The sequence below is a fragment of the Channa argus genome, chromosome 6 (assembly GCF_033026475.1).
Source record: "Channa argus isolate prfri chromosome 6, Channa argus male v1.0, whole genome shotgun sequence".
Classification (NCBI taxonomy): Eukaryota; Metazoa; Chordata; class Actinopteri; order Anabantiformes; family Channidae; genus Channa; species Channa argus.
The window spans coordinates 16,257,947-16,276,172 of NC_090202.1; the positions used below are offsets into that span (position 1 = coordinate 16,257,947).

The following is an 18,226-nucleotide window of genomic DNA, read 5'->3' on the forward strand; positions in this document are numbered from 1 at the left end:
ACATTGCCACCACAATTTTGTTTCTACTTCACTAGATTTAAGAGGCAAATATTTTGCATTTATTGCATTTTCCATTCAAATTAGATTTTACAATAAAAAACAATTTAATTGTTCATTCAATTGTTCAGTCATGTTCAATTTCCAAAAATTATCCAATTTTCAGATCAGATCAGATCAGGGAAGTGTTCTTAACTGCTAAAAATGGTGCCTGTCCAAACTAATAATGTAACATATTCGATCTTTATTTTAGGTAACATGACAGCTATTATACATTTAGCATACTAACCATGCTTACATAGTACTTCCAACACACATACAGTAAATTCAAGGTCAATTTTTTCCATGCTCCCTAATAACAATAGTGAATGTTACACAGAATCTCTTGGGACAGGGCATTTGCTTTTTAGTTTCTCTCTGCCCTTCTAAGGCACAATATGGCATTGATCCATAAATATACAAAAGTGTTTGAGATAAAACAAAATAGACCTACTGAGAGTTTTTTTTAAACAATCTACTTTATTGCATTTTCTATTGCATCCAAACCTTTGTCACATGTTTCACTCCATTCAACAAAGTGCATTGATTAGACAGCAGTATTTGCAGAAGAAATGGTAGATGTGGTGGAGTGGTTTCCATTGTTTATGTGCATATTTCTTTCTCATGTGGCCATTAAAAATCTTAGTTTCCATTTATACATTCAGTTGATAAAATGAGTCATCAAGACACAACGCTGTAATAAAAGAGCATAACACTTACTAAATAGGGAGTTGTGAACCATTGAATCTAAACTTCAGAAGCCACAAGGTAAGATATAGAAGGGAAAGAGTTTTTTCTTTTTGTGTAAGAAACATTTAATTTCTTAAAGAAAAACATGAGAAATATGTTTGAGTTTAACAAAATACCTGTTTGTGCATTTTACAAAAGCTTCTGATTTAAAAACAAATGGACACCTCTAGCCTACACCTCACAATTTCATTACAGTATGCCTCAACACAAAAAATATAAAAATTAAGTCAACATTGCATTCAAAGGGGAAGACGGGTGGCAAAAGTGGATTGGGAATTTTCAGTTTGGATGGCACATTTAAGCAGATGGCCATTGGTTTCCAGTGGGGTCCAGTGCCGCCTAGGGGAGGGGCTAAGGGTCTGTCTGAGGGGCTGAGGGTTCTATCATCAGGGATCGTGGAGATGGGAAATGGGGTCTCCTTTAGGCTGAAACACAAAAGAAACAGATTTTAAAAAATGGAGGTCACACTGCCCAGTTGTCTGTGCAGCCACCACTTCTACAACTGTGGCACCCAGTGTGGCTGCTCCTCCGGAGGCACATCTGAAGCTCACTTAGCAGCTTCCTCTAACAAGGCGTGACAGGGGCTCACAGGGGTTGGGAGACAGCTATGGTAGGAGGCAGACAGGCATTGCCATCCTTTCAAAGCCTGCGCTGTAACTCTACTCACAGTGGGTCACAGATGCCTGACAGGATGCAGGATGCAGGCAGGAAATAAAAGACAGGCTTTGAAGATTAGGATTATTATTATCATCGTAACCATCATCATCATCACTGCCTTAGAGCAACAAAGAAAGAATTTTAGTAAGTTTTTGTCAGAGCTCCAGATGATCCCAAGGCACAGTGCTTGCTGAAGCCGCCTGCACATGGAGAGAGTAGTGGCAGGCCCTTGTAAATAAGCCGCTGCATTATTTTGTTTCCTCTGACCTTAAAGTTTATGTCAGTGGAAACACCAAGTTGGTGCAAGGAGAAAATCAGCATTACACAGTGAGATTTATGCATCTTATATGTAACTGGAAACATCTTATATGAAGTGAATATTATGTGACTGCTTCATAAGTCAAAGGTCCAATTTCGGCTTGATTTTGGGGTGATTTTGGCATGAGCTTTTATGCCAGATGCCCTTGGTTCTTGGTGGCTAGGTTGGGCTACACCTGGTGGTGTGGGATTTGAACCTGTGGCCACCTGCATCCCAACCTAATGCTCTACCACTGAGCCACCAGGCCCCCATCACAGCATATAATAGAGATATAGCAGACAGGTTGAGTAATTGTTGTTATAAAGTGGCCTTTGTTTTATAATTGGGTCAAAAAGACCAAAACATTGCTTTAAATACAGGTCTATTTTTTTAATAAATCTGGTTATATAAATTTCTAGTAGTAGAGCAACACCAAGGAGACTTACTCATACTGTTTTGCCATTTGCTATCAAGTGACATAATATTTTACTGCCACCCTGTGGTAAAGCAGACACACTATAACAATGCAGTGGAAAAAAGTAAATAATTTTTACCTGGATAGTAGTAGGTCAACATCGTTTCCTGGCTTTAACTACTCAGCCTCTTCCTCCTGTGAACACAGATTCATAACAAATATTTATAAAAAAGGTAGCTAATGACAACAAAGCTCAGGAATCAGCAAGAATGTATTCAAATCTATGTTTCTATATTATAGCGTTTATAAAATATTTTGATGGCAATGTTTTGTTTTTAGAAAAATTCAGTCGACCCGCTTCAGGTCAATTCAAAAAGAGCTTCCTCTCTGTAAAAACAGACTCATGCTGCTAAATTGAATATAATCCGTCAAGATGTGTCCCACATAGATAGAGCAGAGATTTAAATGGACAAACTGGATATTTTTTTAATTCTAATACTACCTGTGTTTCTTCCAAGTCATCTTCTTCATTCTTTGACACGTTAAAAAAAAAAGAGAGAAAGAAGGGGCTAGTGTGAAGTCATGGTCCTAATCAGAGAAGGGCCAGAATTCTCTGTATGTTAGTGTTCGCAGTGACGGGTGGGTTAAGAATGGAGAAGACGTAATCAGGTTGAAGCATAGTCATTAGCAATAAAGGCATGGATTAAAGAAATGAATGGGGTTGATGATGTTGTTGTAAAGTCTGGCACTGCAAGACATTGTGCTTTGTTTTCAAGCTGTTCAGGTTTTCAAGTTGTCTTTCAAGCTGCCCTGGCTGTTCCTTGTTAGTACAATTTGATAACTGCTTTCCTACAGTAAACAACATGCTCACCAAGGGAAAAAGGGAGTCTGTTTCATAATCTATTATTAGAAGCCACAATCACTTGGTTCCATCCAGTCCGAGAACTTGAGTTAGACGGTACCGCTCACAAACAAACTAGAAACAGATTAGGCAGCAGCTCATATGCAACGGGTTACACTTTTTTTTGGTTTACTCTTCCTGTGGTATGCAGTAACAAGAGGTGCTCCAACTTATCCATCCTCTTTGGAACTTGTCACATCCACTTTGTTTCAGACCACTCTGAGCAGAACAAAAGCCATGATTTGTTTTTAAAAAAAGAAGAAGAAAAAGACACATCTCCCTGTCAAGCCACTGCCTCCAGTCCAGAACAAACTGTCCAAGTTATGCTCAAGTTATGCTGGAGTTGAACAACAACAAAACTTTCTACCTTCTCTTAAGGCATCAAAAGAAAAAACAAACAATGTCTTGGTACACTCAGGGAAAATGCCTTTGTGGATGCTTATTAATGCTAACAGCAAATCCAAAGTGATAACAAATACTGTGTGGTGTCATTTCTGACGTAATGCTCAAGAATGAAACCCAGAGTTGTGTCAAATTCCGACATTGCGGACTGGGCTGCATGATGCAAGACTGCTCAGGAAGAAACTGTATAAAAGTCTGCACAAACCCGTGCATACATATTTTGTATGCAATCATGCACAAAATCCAATTGCAATATGATTCACACCATGCGAAACATAGGCGAATATTCCATAATCTGATATACCTCTTGAACGTCAGCCTCATCTTCTTCCTATGAAAGAATGAATAAGGTTGGGTTGAGCAAGTATACACCGAAAAGAAGTTATTCAAATGCCGATGTAATTTCCCATGTATGACTTTTATTTCTGTTACCGCATTAAGTCAACCTAAGATTTAAGTAAAATAAGTGAAATACTGTCATATTTATCGTGCTGCACATCATTAGGCATCTCCATGGAAAAAGGATTCGTAAGTCCATGCACCTCACAGACAGACAGAGACAGATGAAAGAGGGAGGCAAAAGAAACCATATAAAGTCTATAGCACCTTAAAATAAAAGGAGGCCAAAACCAAAATAAACTACCTCACTTCCTTGTTCACCTTGCTCCTGCAATAAATGTAGGATATCAGTGACAAAACAGATGGAAATAGTAAAGAAGCAAAAGCATGGCAAAGCAAAGCAGTGAAACATATGAGCATATAAGCAATAAAAGATCTGTGAGAAGTTGGAATGTCTCAGAGAAGCAGGGGTTTTCACACGGCACTTACAGTACTGTACAAGGACATTTTATATCGTGGACATTTTTTTTTTACTTGGCTTCATGTTGTACACTACTGCAGGCAAATTCTTATATGCATGAAAGAGAGTTAACCCTGAGATAAAACATGATGTGTGAAAAGTAAATTAACTCTGTTGTCAAGGTTTACTGTGCAGTGTGTAATCTCAGGTCAGGTGTGTGTGTGTGTGTGTGTGTGTGTGTGTGTGTGTGTGTGTGTGTGTATGCGTGTTTGATTTTCTGTCAATGCAACCAGGGCACAATATAGTGTTAAAGCTTAAAGAAACACTACAAATTAATAGAAGGCAGAATCTATGTACGTAATTTAAATGACAAAATGGACTTTTACATAAATTGCCTTGTTACTTAATGAATGTTTGTTAAATTAGCCATTTCCTTGTGACAATCACTGAAGGTCATTGTTAATTATCACTGCATCACTGCATGTACTGTGTGAGTGGACAGAGACACTACATACTTGAGGCTACAAGCAAAACCTTTTAGTATGGCCAACAGTGTTGTCTTTTGTGTTGCACTTTATTCTGACAGTTTGGTCTCTTATGGCCAAATCTCATGACAAACCAAGCAAATAAACTGGGAGACAAAGTGTCTCCGAGACAAAATGTTCTAAAATAATAGTAAAGCGAAAACAAAAGAAATGCCTATTATACTGAGAGATGGAAGATAGAAAAGTAATGAAAGGAAGTAACTAAGACGAGACATAGTGAGGACAGCTAGGGCCAGGTAAAAGGACTATGATGTAAATCTACCTCAAGCTGTTGTAGCTCTTCTTCTTCCTAAGTGGAATAACAGAGAGCAGGTCAGCAAGCTGTGGGGAGCAAAATAGCACCAAAGGCATGCGCTATAAAAGGTCTTCTGAAATAACATGGAAACTATGGTGAAAGTTGAGGTTGTCAGGAGGCAGCTACAGAGCTGGGAAGAAATGAGGTTAAATATGTTAGCTGAAAAAGAGGAAAACAAAATGAGAAAGTAGGTAGAGGTGGAGAGAAGGGTTAAGTCTTGAAATGAGCCGATTAAAGAGTGAAAATAGCAGACCAACACCCCGTCCTACCCCAACCCAATGAGAGTAGCCTTCCCTGAACCATCAAACCCACACTGCTGATGACTATATGGGAGACGATCACCGATGCACAGTTACCTCTGACTGCAAATCCTCTTCCTCCTGGGGGAGCAAACCAAGAGACGGACAAAAGGGCAAAGAAGTTGTCAAATGTCATATGATGTGTGAATGAGGAACAAGACTGGTGTGAACACCAGCAGAAAGACCTCTCAAACTGATTCATCTAAAGTGATGTGAACTGAGTGAGGTAGTTTAATTGGTCTCGAACATAATACGGAAACATGTCAATTTTGAAATGTTAAAAGACATAAGACCAATCAACAACCTATCCCAAGTAAAATAAGTGTGGGACACACTTCTGAGTGTAAAATCTGAGCAAATTGAATTGTTTGAGTAGACAAGTAATATGTGCCTTAAAAATGATTTTTTTCAGCCACATAGCACATGTTTTAACAATCATTCCCTTCCTCTTATACCTTGTTTAATAATAATCCCTCATGAATAGAATTCATTTGGAGGCTATTAAAACAAAACTAGGATAATTCACCCTAACTTGTAGTTAGGGTGAATTATCCTAGTTTTGAATAACAAACAGCACAATAAGAATCAGCTCGTGTTACATTATTATTTTTCCAGTTCTTAAATGAGAACTAACAAAGACATTATTTGAGTTGGGAAGAAGTTCAGCTCATACTATTATATCACATCCCTAGCAAGCAGGCACTGCTTGATTGACAGCAGATGGGTTTGTGCATTGATTATCAAACATGAATGACAAGAAATAATGATTTGACATCCAGTGTATTTCACACGCATTTCATGTTAGGTAATTAATAACGTAAAGCTGGAACAAAGCACTGGTATCCACTACTACTGCTACTTTTCTTGAAGCATTTACTTATACTCACCAGTTCTTCTTCCTCATATGCATGGGCCTGTTAACAGAGGAAAAAGGACAGTATTAGAAACTGTGCAAATGATACACGAATATCTATACCAAGACTCAACATCCATAGATCGAGCTCAGGAAACAAGACAATGATTGGTTTTGGGTGTGTTTGTTGGAGCCTGCTGACACATCTCACCTGGGACTATTATGAATGAATGTATATGCAATGCAAGGTGTGTTGAATCATCACATCAACAATGTCACCAGTTAAATACAAGGAGAGGTATAGTTAAAACATCCAGAAAACCATAAATAGGTTGAAGAGGTTAAATATCCAGTGGTGCTGATGGGACAAAATAGGAGTTAAAAGAAATTTTGCATATTGTGGGTTAGTGCTGACCTGAATGATATGAAGGAGAAGCAGAATGAGAATGAAGATGAAAGAGGCAAACCCTTAATAAGGAGGAAAACCACATTAAAAGTAAATTAATATGAGGAATAAGAGGAAGTAAGACAAAGCATTCCGGGACTTATGGTAAAAAGACATTCAAGGGGCAAGGCAGCAGGAGCTTGGATTCAGGTTAAGCTGCAATTACTGAATCTTCTTTGACCTCGTCTGTTTCTTCCACTGCCTCCTCTTCCTCGTCTGCTGCAGGGACCTCTTCTTCTGCTTCATCATCTGCATCTCCCTCTGCTCCCTCTTCATCATCAGCTGCCTGGTCCCCCTCTCCGTGTGCCTCTCCATTACGCTCCTTCACTGGAACCTCCTTATTGTGAGGTAAAAACAACAACATGCAATCAAGGAAATGTGATTTAAAATCTTTATTAATGGCTAAAATGGTCAGTTCATCAGTTGGAGAGACCCAAAAACCTGAAAGGCAAATGTTAATCAATCCTAGGAAAACCAAAGAAGGAAACACGTTGCAGTCAGTTAAATGGTAGAGACTGTGTCAATTCTTTTGGATAAAAATCCAAAGGTTTGTAATAAATTTTTAAGAAGTGAGAATCCATTTTGAACATAATGTAAATGTTTGGCGCCCTTTTTGTGTGATAAACTTGAAGCTGCAATTAGTAGCCAATCAGCTTAGTTTAGGACTGGTAACAGAGGGAAACAGCAAAAAATGTAGAAAGGCAAAGTAAACTCCTGCTGGAAACGAACTGATGCTAAATTGAACACAGCAAATCATGGAACACTGCATAATATAGGAAACATCCTAGGAACTAGAATCAGAAAGTATAAAAGACACAAGATGCCTTTTAAAAGCATGCATTTGACAAAGGCACAATAAGGGGAAAAAACAATACATTTATAATAAAAACCAATATAGTTTGTTAAGTACTACTGCAAGACCACAATTCACCACAACTCTGTGGTAGTGAGAACAAAGTGCTGCCATGTCTGAGTTTGAAAATATTGTGTAATTTTAAACTAAAATGTCTTATTCATGCAAAACACAAAAACATTAGTCAATCTGACAATGATCAAGAGGAAAGTGGCTGTTGAAGGCAATGGAGAAGGAGAGGAGGGAAGTTGTTAACTTATACTGAATAGAAAGGAAAAGGTGAGACAGCAAAAAACAAAACGCGTGAAGAAGGGATTAAAGTAATAATGACATTACTGTTGACTCATCAAGGTTTTCGTCTGCATTAGTTTCTTCAGTATGGGTCCCATTCTCCATGATGTGTGAATTGTTGGCCTGTTCTGCTTCCTGTGTGAAGGAAACGGTCAGGTTTAACATAATCTAGGTTTGAAATGTAATACTTGAATCACCAATTAATTCTGATGCTACTGTTAGCAGCCACTTAACAGTGGCAAATGACTATTAGCCAAATCAACTTACTTTAATTGTCTCAATTTTAACATAAAACTTCAGTAGATTTAGAACTAAGTATAGATTAAGGCCTTTTGACTCAATATTCGCAATTTGATCAAGCATTTAAGGTGATATGACATTTGTATTACTCACCAAAGAGATAAAAGCAAGTCCTATTTACCTCTTTACTGGCTAATTCTTTTGGTGCCATAAGCATGAAAAAACATAAGATGGATTTTTTAGAATTGCTTTTGATTTTATTGAAACCAAGCAACACTGATGGTGCTGTCCAATTACAACAGATTTACTGCCTGCTATTGGGGGAAAATATAAGATAAATTTTTGTTTTGTTTTGTTTATATTATAAAACAAAAGAAAAATGTCTAACCTTTGACCCAGGAGGGGGAGGTAGCCCCAAGAAGGCATACACTGAGTTGTCCTCTTTGGCATTGAAAAACGTATCATAGTCCTGCATGAGAATAAGAGAAAACAATCACATTCACCGCGTTGTTTTTCTACTTAATAAAGTGCACCTAATAAAGCTTGCAGGTTCTATTAATTCCATATGCAATAAGTTCTATATGTTTTGACCAGAAATTTTCATTTCCTGAAACATTTATGACATTTTATTGTTCTCTTCACAAACTTGCTCTTGTGTTTAACAGCTCACATTAAAGGTCAGCAGTATGTTACTGTATGTATTCTTCTCCGGAGGTGCCCAAACTTTGAAGTGACATCTGGAGCCAGCGTTTGGTAAATAAACAAAATTTTTCCTCTGAATATACTTACCCCACAGTAACTCTCTTCATTGAAGATTTGGGGAGGTAAAGGTATCCCGTTGGCGGGCTTCTTCTCCTCTGGGACATTTTGCCTCATCCAAGCGCGATTATCCTCGTTGCAGGCGATATCCAGCGGAGTGTAGTCCACTTTAAGAGCCTCCAAGAAGGCGACCACATCTTGCTGCTTCTTTTTGATCTTGGAAGCAGAAAAATAAACAACATATTCTGTAGAAGCTAAAACTGAAGCAGCACTGTGTGGCATAGTGTGAGGGAAGCTAGCTTTGACAGTTCACTTATTTATTAAGAACGTGGTGCTGTAGTCTTTCTCTCAGGTTAATTTAATTTTATGTTTTTCAATATGATATAGTTGGTTAAAATTTGGCACACTCCCTCCTTTACTGGTTGACAGACATGTATTGCCAATAAATAACTAATAATAACTGATTATTAATTTTTCATTGAAATGTAATATTTAGAAATCAGTTTGAGCACTGGGAATTAACAAATTAATCTGTGAACTATAAAGGAATCACTAGGCTAATAGATTCTGTTAAACCATGTTCGGTACAGTCTTAAAATAAACGTGTCAAATAAATCAGACAATAAATAAATAGGTGGTATCTGGATTTGGTATAAGATTGAAAGTAGGCTTATTTTCTCCACAGTATGGGGAGTTTGCACAGGATGGGAAGACAGACCTCCACTTGAATTAAAAAAACATGCAAACAAGTTTGCTCAGGGGAACTAAACCCAGGTCTTTGTGCTATGAGACAACACTGTTATCCAACTGGGCCACCATGTCACCCCATGGGTCAGTTCCAACTGCTTATTTAGCTTTGCCAAAAGTAGATCCAGAAGATGAATTCATCCTGCATGCCATGGCCACTCCACATACAGTAGATGTATTTGCTTAATGGCATTGAGATCACATATAACATGAATTGGTGCTTTCTGCGGGGTAAGATCCCTACTACAGGCGTCTGTGTACCGGGGTCCGTAACATGAAAGACTGCGAGCTGCTGTTCGAGAAAGCTCTGCATGTGAATACAACAACAAGATCATTGAAGCGCACTGAAACCCAGGGCAAGCATGAACTATACACAAATCGATCTATAAACATGCTAGTAGGCTTTAAGCAGACGTGAACTTAGAGGCGAGTCACATTCATTTGTAGGTTTACGCTCCTGGGTTAGTGTGAGTGAAAGGGACTCAACAACCGAGAGAATTCACTCTAATGAGAAATCTTTGGACTGGCTCAGAGCTTACCGCTGTGGATCCCGATGAAGACGCGAGGAAGACTTTAATAACCATTTTGATAGAATATATTGTAGAGTTTGCAACAAGTAACTTGGGCTCTTAAAGGAGCAGGCAGCCTCCTCTATTATTAGAGCGCACACAAGACGGAGACATAGCACTGAGATCAAACACACACACACACACACACACACACACACACACACAGTGCTAGGGCTATTTTTGTCTCTAGACTCCATTAGTGCAGGATTGGTGGGAAGGCCCCTAGGGGCGCAGCATCACAGTGACTGATTGGTAACTTCAGCTGTCTGTCGAGGCAGGGACAGTGAAGTTAGTTCCCAGCTCCTTACTGAGTGCTTATATGGACAGAAATATCACTGACCAGCACTGTAGGCTGTAAGTCGTTGGTTTCCAAACGCTGGACCACGGACTGTTAAGGGTCCTTGAATTGGCTCCCCAATAAAGTTTGTAATTGTTATTACAGTACAGGCTGGTGTTATGTTGGGATGTGACACCAGATCAACCTCGATTTAAAAAAATCCAAATATCGGGGTAATCACCTTAATCACCGAAGTGTTGGAACTGCAGCAGATGGAGGTGCAGACCAAAATACTACTGAAACGACTCCCCCACCGCCACATGGCGGCACTGCAGCCTTTCACAGCTTAGTTGTGCCCGTCTGGTTTCTGAAGCTTTCAGATCTCAGTCATACACCGTGCCCACAGGAAGCTCGGCGAAAAATATCTGATAAATTATACTGTCAGTTTATCCAGTTCTAATTCCATTTGACCATAATATCTTTTTTGCACAAAATTAAAACAAATGGCTCAAAACAGATCAGTCAAGTCACTCACTGAGGTAGACAGTCATAGATGTGCGATTCTGAGATTGAAGAGATGCTGAAGGATGAGCAGAGCTTTGTGAACTTAATATATGTACAACCCATTTGCATACTTTTCATGGAGTTTTATTGCTGATTTATGCTGAATGCAGTTAAAACTTTTACATTCGTATCCCTACCTTCTGGCATTTAAGAATTTGTTACAATAAATAAAAAGGTTTTCCTTTTATCTTTTATTAAAATGTAATTTCCAAATCATTACCTTTTGAAATAATACAAAGAACATCCTCACAATTAAATTAAAATAATACAAAAATAAAAATTATCAACAAAAAAATGTGTTGCAGTATGAGACGGCCCACACTAAAATGCACTGCATTTTTACGCAGGAGTAGCTGGCAAAATCCAGCTGAACAAAATTGTAGCTTTCATCTTTAAAATGTTGAGCAATAAGTTAGGGAAAGAATGTGTTTAATTTTTGTGATTAGCCTAATTGACTTAGACAACTAACTGACAGCATGTAGCCCCAGTGTTACTATCTTGTTGCAAACCACCAACCAGCACGTGATTCCCACACCACCTGAAAACAAAGAACAGCTCTATCAGTGAATTTACCATAATTTTATGACACATTTAATGCAAGAAGAGGGAATGATTTTGGAATTGTAATCCAAAACTGTACTAGGTCATATAAATATCGATTACCAGCAACTCCTGTTGGGAAAGCCACAAGGCGCTCCACAGGGGCAATCCATCTACTGGGGACCACAGTGACTGGATCAGAGTAATATTTCCATATTAAGGAGATCATCAGAGCAGCCTGACAAACAACAGAAGGATATGTTTTAAGTACATGGTGGGTATTTCATGAGTTTGTCATAATGCTGATAATGCCAACACTGTATTTGCTATTAAAGCGATGCATGGTCTATTTATGTAAGTACTTAAATTGGAATTATCTGGGAGTTTTGTATCAAACAGTGGTCCATACATTTGTGGCATTGAGCTAACTGGTTGTGGATCTCATGCTTACATTGGAATCTACAACTAAATGCAATTTTGCTACTACTTACAATCTCCACCTACCTGCAGAATATAAAATACAATGTTGACAACCCATTTCATTTTGGCTTGCTGTGCCGTTCTTGATTTCACTGCAAAAATAAGAAAATGTGTAATTGTTAGATGTAACACAGTGACTTTTATTGTGGCCACCATTTATTAGCCATTGACTTTTAGCCTGCCACATTATTTGCAGAGGCTGAGATAATATATTAAGAAATACTGAAAAACTACTTGAGATAAATCTTTAGATAAAAGTATTTATTTGAAAAATCTAATCAGTTTAAATCATAGGCTTTGGGACAATGAGTACAGGGAAACTAGGAAAAATAGTGATTGATTCAAGCATTTATTTAAGTCATATAGAGCACAACATGAGCTATGTATCCTGGTCATGTCATTTATGAAGATAGAAATAATCAGAAAGAGGAATTGCTCTGTTCTGCAAATGTGCCAAACTAAAATTCTGTTTAGGTGCTTCCTGTTAGTGTAGAAGATAACTCTGAGGCTGAAGGACAACAACAGGCACCAGCCTGCAAGTACTGCATGTTATCCAAAACCCTCTGCCACTTCCTGTTGTTGGTGGTTTAGTTAGTGTTTCAAACTACTATAGTCAGGAAGGGCATCCGGCGTAAAAACTGTGCAGACAATGATCCGCTGTGCCAACCCTGAACTCACTGGATAAGATGAAAGGACAAGAAAAAAAGTAGTAAATACACATGTGTGGAAGACATTATGTGCCTTTTAAGTTCCAAGTGAGTATCACCCAATATTTTATCAATGGTATTCTGTTACTATTGTACTGAATTAAATATTGACAGACTCGTAAAACAGTTTATTGTGTGTATGCCTCTCACATACATTTGCCCCTCACCGTGCGTTTTCAGCTTGTCTGTCATCTTGTTGATTTTGCGCTCCAGTCTGGCATATCTAGCAAACTCATCCATCATGCTAATGGAAGATTGCTCCTTCTTCAGCTCCTGGATTTCAGCCCTCATTTCACTCTCCTGCTCTGCATCTTTCTGCACCATCTTTGAGAGCTTAAGAGAAGAGAGTATACATTTTTTCAGTAACCAAACAAACGTGGTGTAAATGTAATGAAAGCTATTGTTTATGAACACATTTACTAAATTATACCCAAAGTAACTTTCCCTCTACTAAACATAATAAGACAATAATGTTTCACTTGTTTTTTATATCAGTGTTGTGCTGTGTTTTCTGGTCAGCATGATGCATGTGCAGAGTTTGACATTACAAGGAAAGTTTCACTGAGCTCCCCATAAAACTTAAAAGAAATGCACATATCTGCATAATTTGTAACATCACAAATAATTTGGAAGTTTATCTCAGTCTATAACGCACGTAAGTACGTTTTTGCAGGCTTTTAGTAACAGTAACTTCAAACTTCAAACATGCAATGAGAATGGGTGTCAGGGTGTAGGGGCCATCTTGTGTTGAGCAGTTTGAACTGAAAATTAATATTTACGTATAAAATATAAAGAATTTCTGTATTTTAATAATAAGTCAAAGAGGTGCTTGTGCGTATCTGGATAGTTATGCAGTATAATGAAATCGAAAAACATGTGAAGCAGTTTATTGTTCAAAGCAATTAATACATGACTTTAGAGGACCTTCGTGTGCTCTTTGTAGACAATAAATGTTCGCATCACCTCTGGATGCTCCCAAGGTTTAGCCTGCAGGTTTTAACAGTAATCACAATAGGTTACGCCATTACGTAACGTCACAGTGGGCTCCTAACGTTGAAAAGTGATACAGCACAAAATGTTTCCCCTTTTCGGGAAAACCCCACCCTCTGGATGTAGCAGAGCAGCTACTTGGTTAGAGCTAGCTGCTAGCTAGCTCTAACCGTGTAAGTTAGCATCATTAACCATCAGCCTTAAATCAGCTAACGCTAAGCTAGTCAACAATGGTCTGCCATGTGACGCAAAGCTACAGGAACAACTCGAATACTCATAATACGGAGCTATAACCCATACATAAAGGATATGCGATTATTATATTGTACCGAGAATCAACACTTACGAAAGAAGATATGCTCGGAAGGAGGCTTTTCATGAGATTGCAGAGGAAAACGGACCCCAACACAAGAAACCACGTATAGCCGGCCGCCATGTTTCTCCTCCTGCACTCAGTCTCCTTGACTACGCCATGCAGTTACATAATACTTAATCAATTCAGGTTATGCTGGTACATGACGGTACATGACTGCTATTTTTCACACAACACATTGTATTTACAACACTTCACTTACGCAGCCCAATGTGTTTGTTAACAAATATGAACACTAGTTACATAATTTATGGAAGTGTGTGTAAGTTAATATTTTAGCGTTTCAGTTGCTTTATGGTTAGGATACGCTATCTATTTTAGGCTCTTATAACAAGAATTTAGAAAAGTAGAGATGGAATAATGTAACTTTTTTATTATTTTGTTTCCACTTTATTACACGAAATAGGATTTACACTGGTATGCATTGTCTCGCGCGCACACACTCCACGCACAGCCCGTGATTAAAAAGCAAACGCTGGTTTACTGATTGGCACACAATCCTGCCCACACAGGTAAGATGTTATGGTTCAAAAATATGCTGCCTCGACCTCAAAGCCAATCACTGGAAGCAAGGGGCGGGGGTTCATTCTTCCTGGTAGGTTGGTAGGATGAGGGATAATATATACCAAGAGAGGGATCCAATCCGGTTGAAGCTAGTTCTGGTACTGGTCCGACGCTTAAGTAAAGTTACAGATTGCTCTGGGGGTGTAAGGGTTGAACAGTTATTGTATTGACTTGAATTGCTGGAGAGTAGACTGTGTTGTTTATCTTTGAGCCACATTCTAAGTCACAATGGGAAGGAAAAAGGTAAGTCAATTATGTGGCGTTTGATTTTCATGCATACTGTGTATTTATTAACATTAAATAAATGCATATGCACTGCTGCGTCGCCACAAAGTGTCTATTGCCCGTGCGGAAGCTTTATTGTAGCGTTACTGGCATCAGTGTACATGTGCAGTATGTGAAGTCCACCTTTGCATTGCTCAGGTCTGTCGTGTGTGTTCCGTTCAGACAGGGAAGTGGCGCCTTTTTACTTAGCTCGGGGCAACGTGCCTTTCCAGTAAGTTAAGTTTGTGAGCCGCACGGTCTCAGACAATCAGCGGGTCCCGCTGGTTCCGTTGTTGAAATTAACTGATTAAGAATATGAATTGGCCTTGACTATGTGCTGGGATCAAACAAAGGCGTGTGACGTTAACCACCGTCGATGTACAGGTTGTCATTTCAAGGAAATGTCTTAATTTATTGCGCAACTGTCTCGGAATATTTTAACTTATAAATTTCGTTATGCTACGCGCTGCTGTTAAGGCCATATCATTTATTTGCACTTGTGATATAGGCGCTGTTATATGCGTTTCAGCAAACCAGTTATTTTAGGTTTTGATTTCTGCACGTAGCCAATGTAAAGCTGGTGCGCGTCACCCTTGAGGTGTTGTCTTGTAAAGGAGCGTCATAGCCTCTGAAAATGATGCTCACAAACAGACAGCGACACGTCTGGTTGTTTTGAGTGAATTTCGTTCTTGGGAACGATGAAGCACAGTCGCTGTGTTTATGTGTAGGAAACTCATGGGGAGGTGCAGCGACCCCACAGCCCTCTTTTGTAAGTTGCCACAGCGCCGTGCTTGCCTATCCAAATCTCATGTTTCATGAATGATGCAGTGTAGTTCTTGGTGCGAATAAACTATTACTGTGTTAAACCTTTTTGAAGGGTCTCAGTCTCCCCTCCCCACTTAAAGATTGCATAATTTCTTTGTGACCTCAGGGGAAGGAGGGATGCCCATCCCCCTTTTTGCATTACTCACCAACTTCAGCTCACTCATGAATGGTTGTTGCTGTAGGCTTGTTAATTTTTTCTCCTTTTCTCTGTCTCACAGGCTACTAGTGATGCAGATGCAAGCACAGAGGTTAGTATTCAAAGCTTGGCACCTAAACCGACCCAACCTGATCTTAACACCCCAACTCACACTTTAATGAACATTTTGCTCTTGTTGCTGGTCTGGCTTTTTACACTATTTCAATATACATAGAGAAGCACTGTGTTTTAACCATGGAGTGTAAGGGTGATGGTGTCAGTCGGTTGGTGTTAAGGTATAGGTCCAAAGCTCTTAATTCAGTTGGTTAGAGAGCTGCACAGCCTCTAGGTGGCACTGGTTAATATGCAGTCCAAAGTGGCTGTACCTGCTAATTTGAGTTTTCTCATTCAAAAAATAATACATTCTGAACTTTTCATGAGACCATAGCTAATTTGGGGTCCACATCATGTGATGTTTTGCTATTGTGCAATGTGGGTTTTAATAATGGTTTTGCATTAATATAACAAAAGGTTTATGCTTTGTTGACTCCTTTTGTTACTTGATTTTGGCAGAAATAACAAGATATCTTGCTATATGTTCTTTTTCAGCCCCGGAGGAAGTCCCAGAGGTTGTCAGACGTAAGTTCTTCTTCAAGCCCTTGCAAAGAACACGCAATAAAGTAATCTTAAGAAAACATGTACATATAGTTTAATAATTGTTTTGTATGTGTGCGTGTGTTATAGAAAGAGACACAGCCAAAACCACAGCCAGAAAAGACAAAGGTAAAAGGGGGAATTCTGCCACTCTACCAGAACACAATACGTTTTAACAAAAACGGTTAAATTTTTTATTTACATGTATGTTACAGTACATTTAATTCTCCTTGGTTCAATTTTAATTTTATAGGCTCCTCCTAAGAATAAAAAAGTGAAAGAGACAGCAAAGGCAAAGCTGGAGGAAAAGAAGGAAGAACCTCAGGCAGAGAAAGGGGCTCCTGCAGAAAACGGGGAGGCAAGAACTGATGAGGTATTACAGGTTTACCTGCTTGTGCCTGTTAACACAGGAAAATTTACACTTGGTTTGTAATACAGCAATGTTCAGATCAACATAAAAGCCCTGTTTTCTCTGTCCTTCAACAGGCTGCAGCAGGAGATGAGGCCAACGCAAAGGAGGGCAAAAAAGATGAGGATAAAGCAGCAGAGTAGTAGTAACATTCTAACCTAAGTTGCCGGTGCTCCCTGTACCTTCTTTCTTGTACATTGCAGAGAATATTTTTATTGACTATTTTCTTAAGACAATGACATTTTTAGGAATGTGATTGGTGAAATTCATTTTTAAAAATACTACAAATCCATTCAATTTCATGGCTTCTATGAAGGGAATGTTTTGGGTTTCTTTTCTTTTTTTTCCCCCCCGTTCTTCCTATTTTGCCTTAGGTTTTAGTTTTCTGCATGACATAAGGTCATGTCCCAATCAGTAATTTGATGTTCAATTTTGGCAGAGTTAACCTACGACATTCTGGAGGCATCTTGAGGGATTTTATTATCTGTACTGTTGGGAATTTACTACTTTGTGATATTATGTGTTGAATACAGTATGATTGGAAGTTTGAGAATTGTGTTCTATAACGTCTTGTTTGTAACGTTTACTTTAATAATTTTCCCTAGTATTGGAGTTGGTTGGTTGCTTGTTTTTATGCAGTCTGTGATGGTTCATTTGAGGATGGCAAGCTTTATTGATATTCTCAACTGTGCTTAAACGAAATGCATTACAAAGTTAGTCATACTTGTCATGATTTATCCTTTAGGGACAACGGTATTTTCTCTTGAGTCAACAAAATGTATATGCCACAAATTTGTATGTACATCCATTGCAGTCTGGGGATTTAACTACCAATGTAGTTTCCCCTTTAATTAAAAAAAAAAAACTCTTTTTAAATGGTATGAAACACCACTTGAAATTGGAATTCCTTCAAAGAAATTTGTAAAATTTGTACTTTAATTATGTAGTATAACTTGTCATTGAAAGATTCCTTTAAGATGATCTCCAAATACTGGCAGATCTAACTGTTGACAGTGGTTTACTATCATTAGACATCAAATAATGATGATAATAATAATAATAAATATGGTCTTAAATGGATTTTGTTTAATGCATCTATAAAACCATGTACAAAAATATTTTAGTTAAAACAAAACAATATCCAGTTAATGTGCTTGGGTGCCACACATACCAATTAGCTATTAGGCCTACTTTCCTCTTACTGTGTATGAAATACATTGTGGCAATATCTGTTTAAATCCATGCAAAATTAACTGATTTGGGCAAGCACATCATCTTAGTATTACATC

General features: G+C 38.4%; 3 protein-coding genes across 41 annotated transcripts; 1 reads left to right on the forward strand and 2 right to left on the reverse strand.

The window, feature by feature from the left end:
- Positions 1–496: 496 nt before the first annotated feature.
- sh3bgr (SH3 domain binding glutamate-rich protein) lies at positions 497–10,926 on the reverse strand. Of its 39 annotated transcripts, XM_067508858.1 has the most exons (13): positions 10,125–10,300; positions 8,869–9,054; positions 8,468–8,548; positions 7,885–7,974; positions 6,877–7,032; positions 6,285–6,311; positions 5,455–5,478; positions 5,066–5,092; positions 4,103–4,126; positions 3,764–3,790; positions 2,659–2,688; positions 2,296–2,351; positions 497–1,211 (listed from the first exon to the last, which is right to left on the reverse strand). In XM_067508858.1, exons 1-12 carry the CDS (start codon positions 10,167–10,169, stop codon positions 2,334–2,336), a joined length of 735 nt encoding a protein of 244 aa, XP_067364959.1. In that variant the 5' UTR covers positions 10,170–10,300; the 3' UTR covers positions 497–1,211; positions 2,296–2,333. The 39 variants fall into 39 exon arrangements, 38 of the variants coding, with proteins under 38 accessions (XP_067364959.1, XP_067364973.1, XP_067364979.1 ...); XM_067508872.1 differs by lacking the exon at positions 7,885–7,974 and having other exon boundaries at positions 10,125–10,926; XM_067508878.1 differs by lacking the exon at positions 6,877–7,032 and having other exon boundaries at positions 10,125–10,303.
- A 137-nt stretch (positions 10,927–11,063) lies between these two features.
- On the reverse strand, positions 11,064–14,197 carry get1 (guided entry of tail-anchored proteins factor 1). The gene is made up of 5 exons (XM_067508899.1): positions 14,059–14,197; positions 12,890–13,055; positions 12,040–12,107; positions 11,659–11,773; positions 11,064–11,533 (listed from the first exon to the last, which is right to left on the reverse strand). The coding sequence occupies exons 1-5, from the start codon at positions 14,146–14,148 to the stop codon at positions 11,460–11,462; spliced, it is 513 nt and encodes a 170-aa protein (XP_067365000.1). The 5' UTR covers positions 14,149–14,197; the 3' UTR covers positions 11,064–11,459.
- A 525-nt stretch (positions 14,198–14,722) lies between these two features.
- On the forward strand, positions 14,723–18,017 carry hmgn1a (high mobility group nucleosome binding domain 1a). Its single transcript, XM_067508900.1, has 6 exons — positions 14,723–14,892; positions 15,957–15,986; positions 16,484–16,513; positions 16,619–16,657; positions 16,782–16,901; positions 17,015–18,017. Exons 1-6 carry the CDS (start codon positions 14,878–14,880, stop codon positions 17,078–17,080), a joined length of 300 nt encoding a protein of 99 aa, XP_067365001.1. The 5' UTR covers positions 14,723–14,877; the 3' UTR covers positions 17,081–18,017.
- Positions 18,018–18,226: the final 209 nt, after the last annotated feature.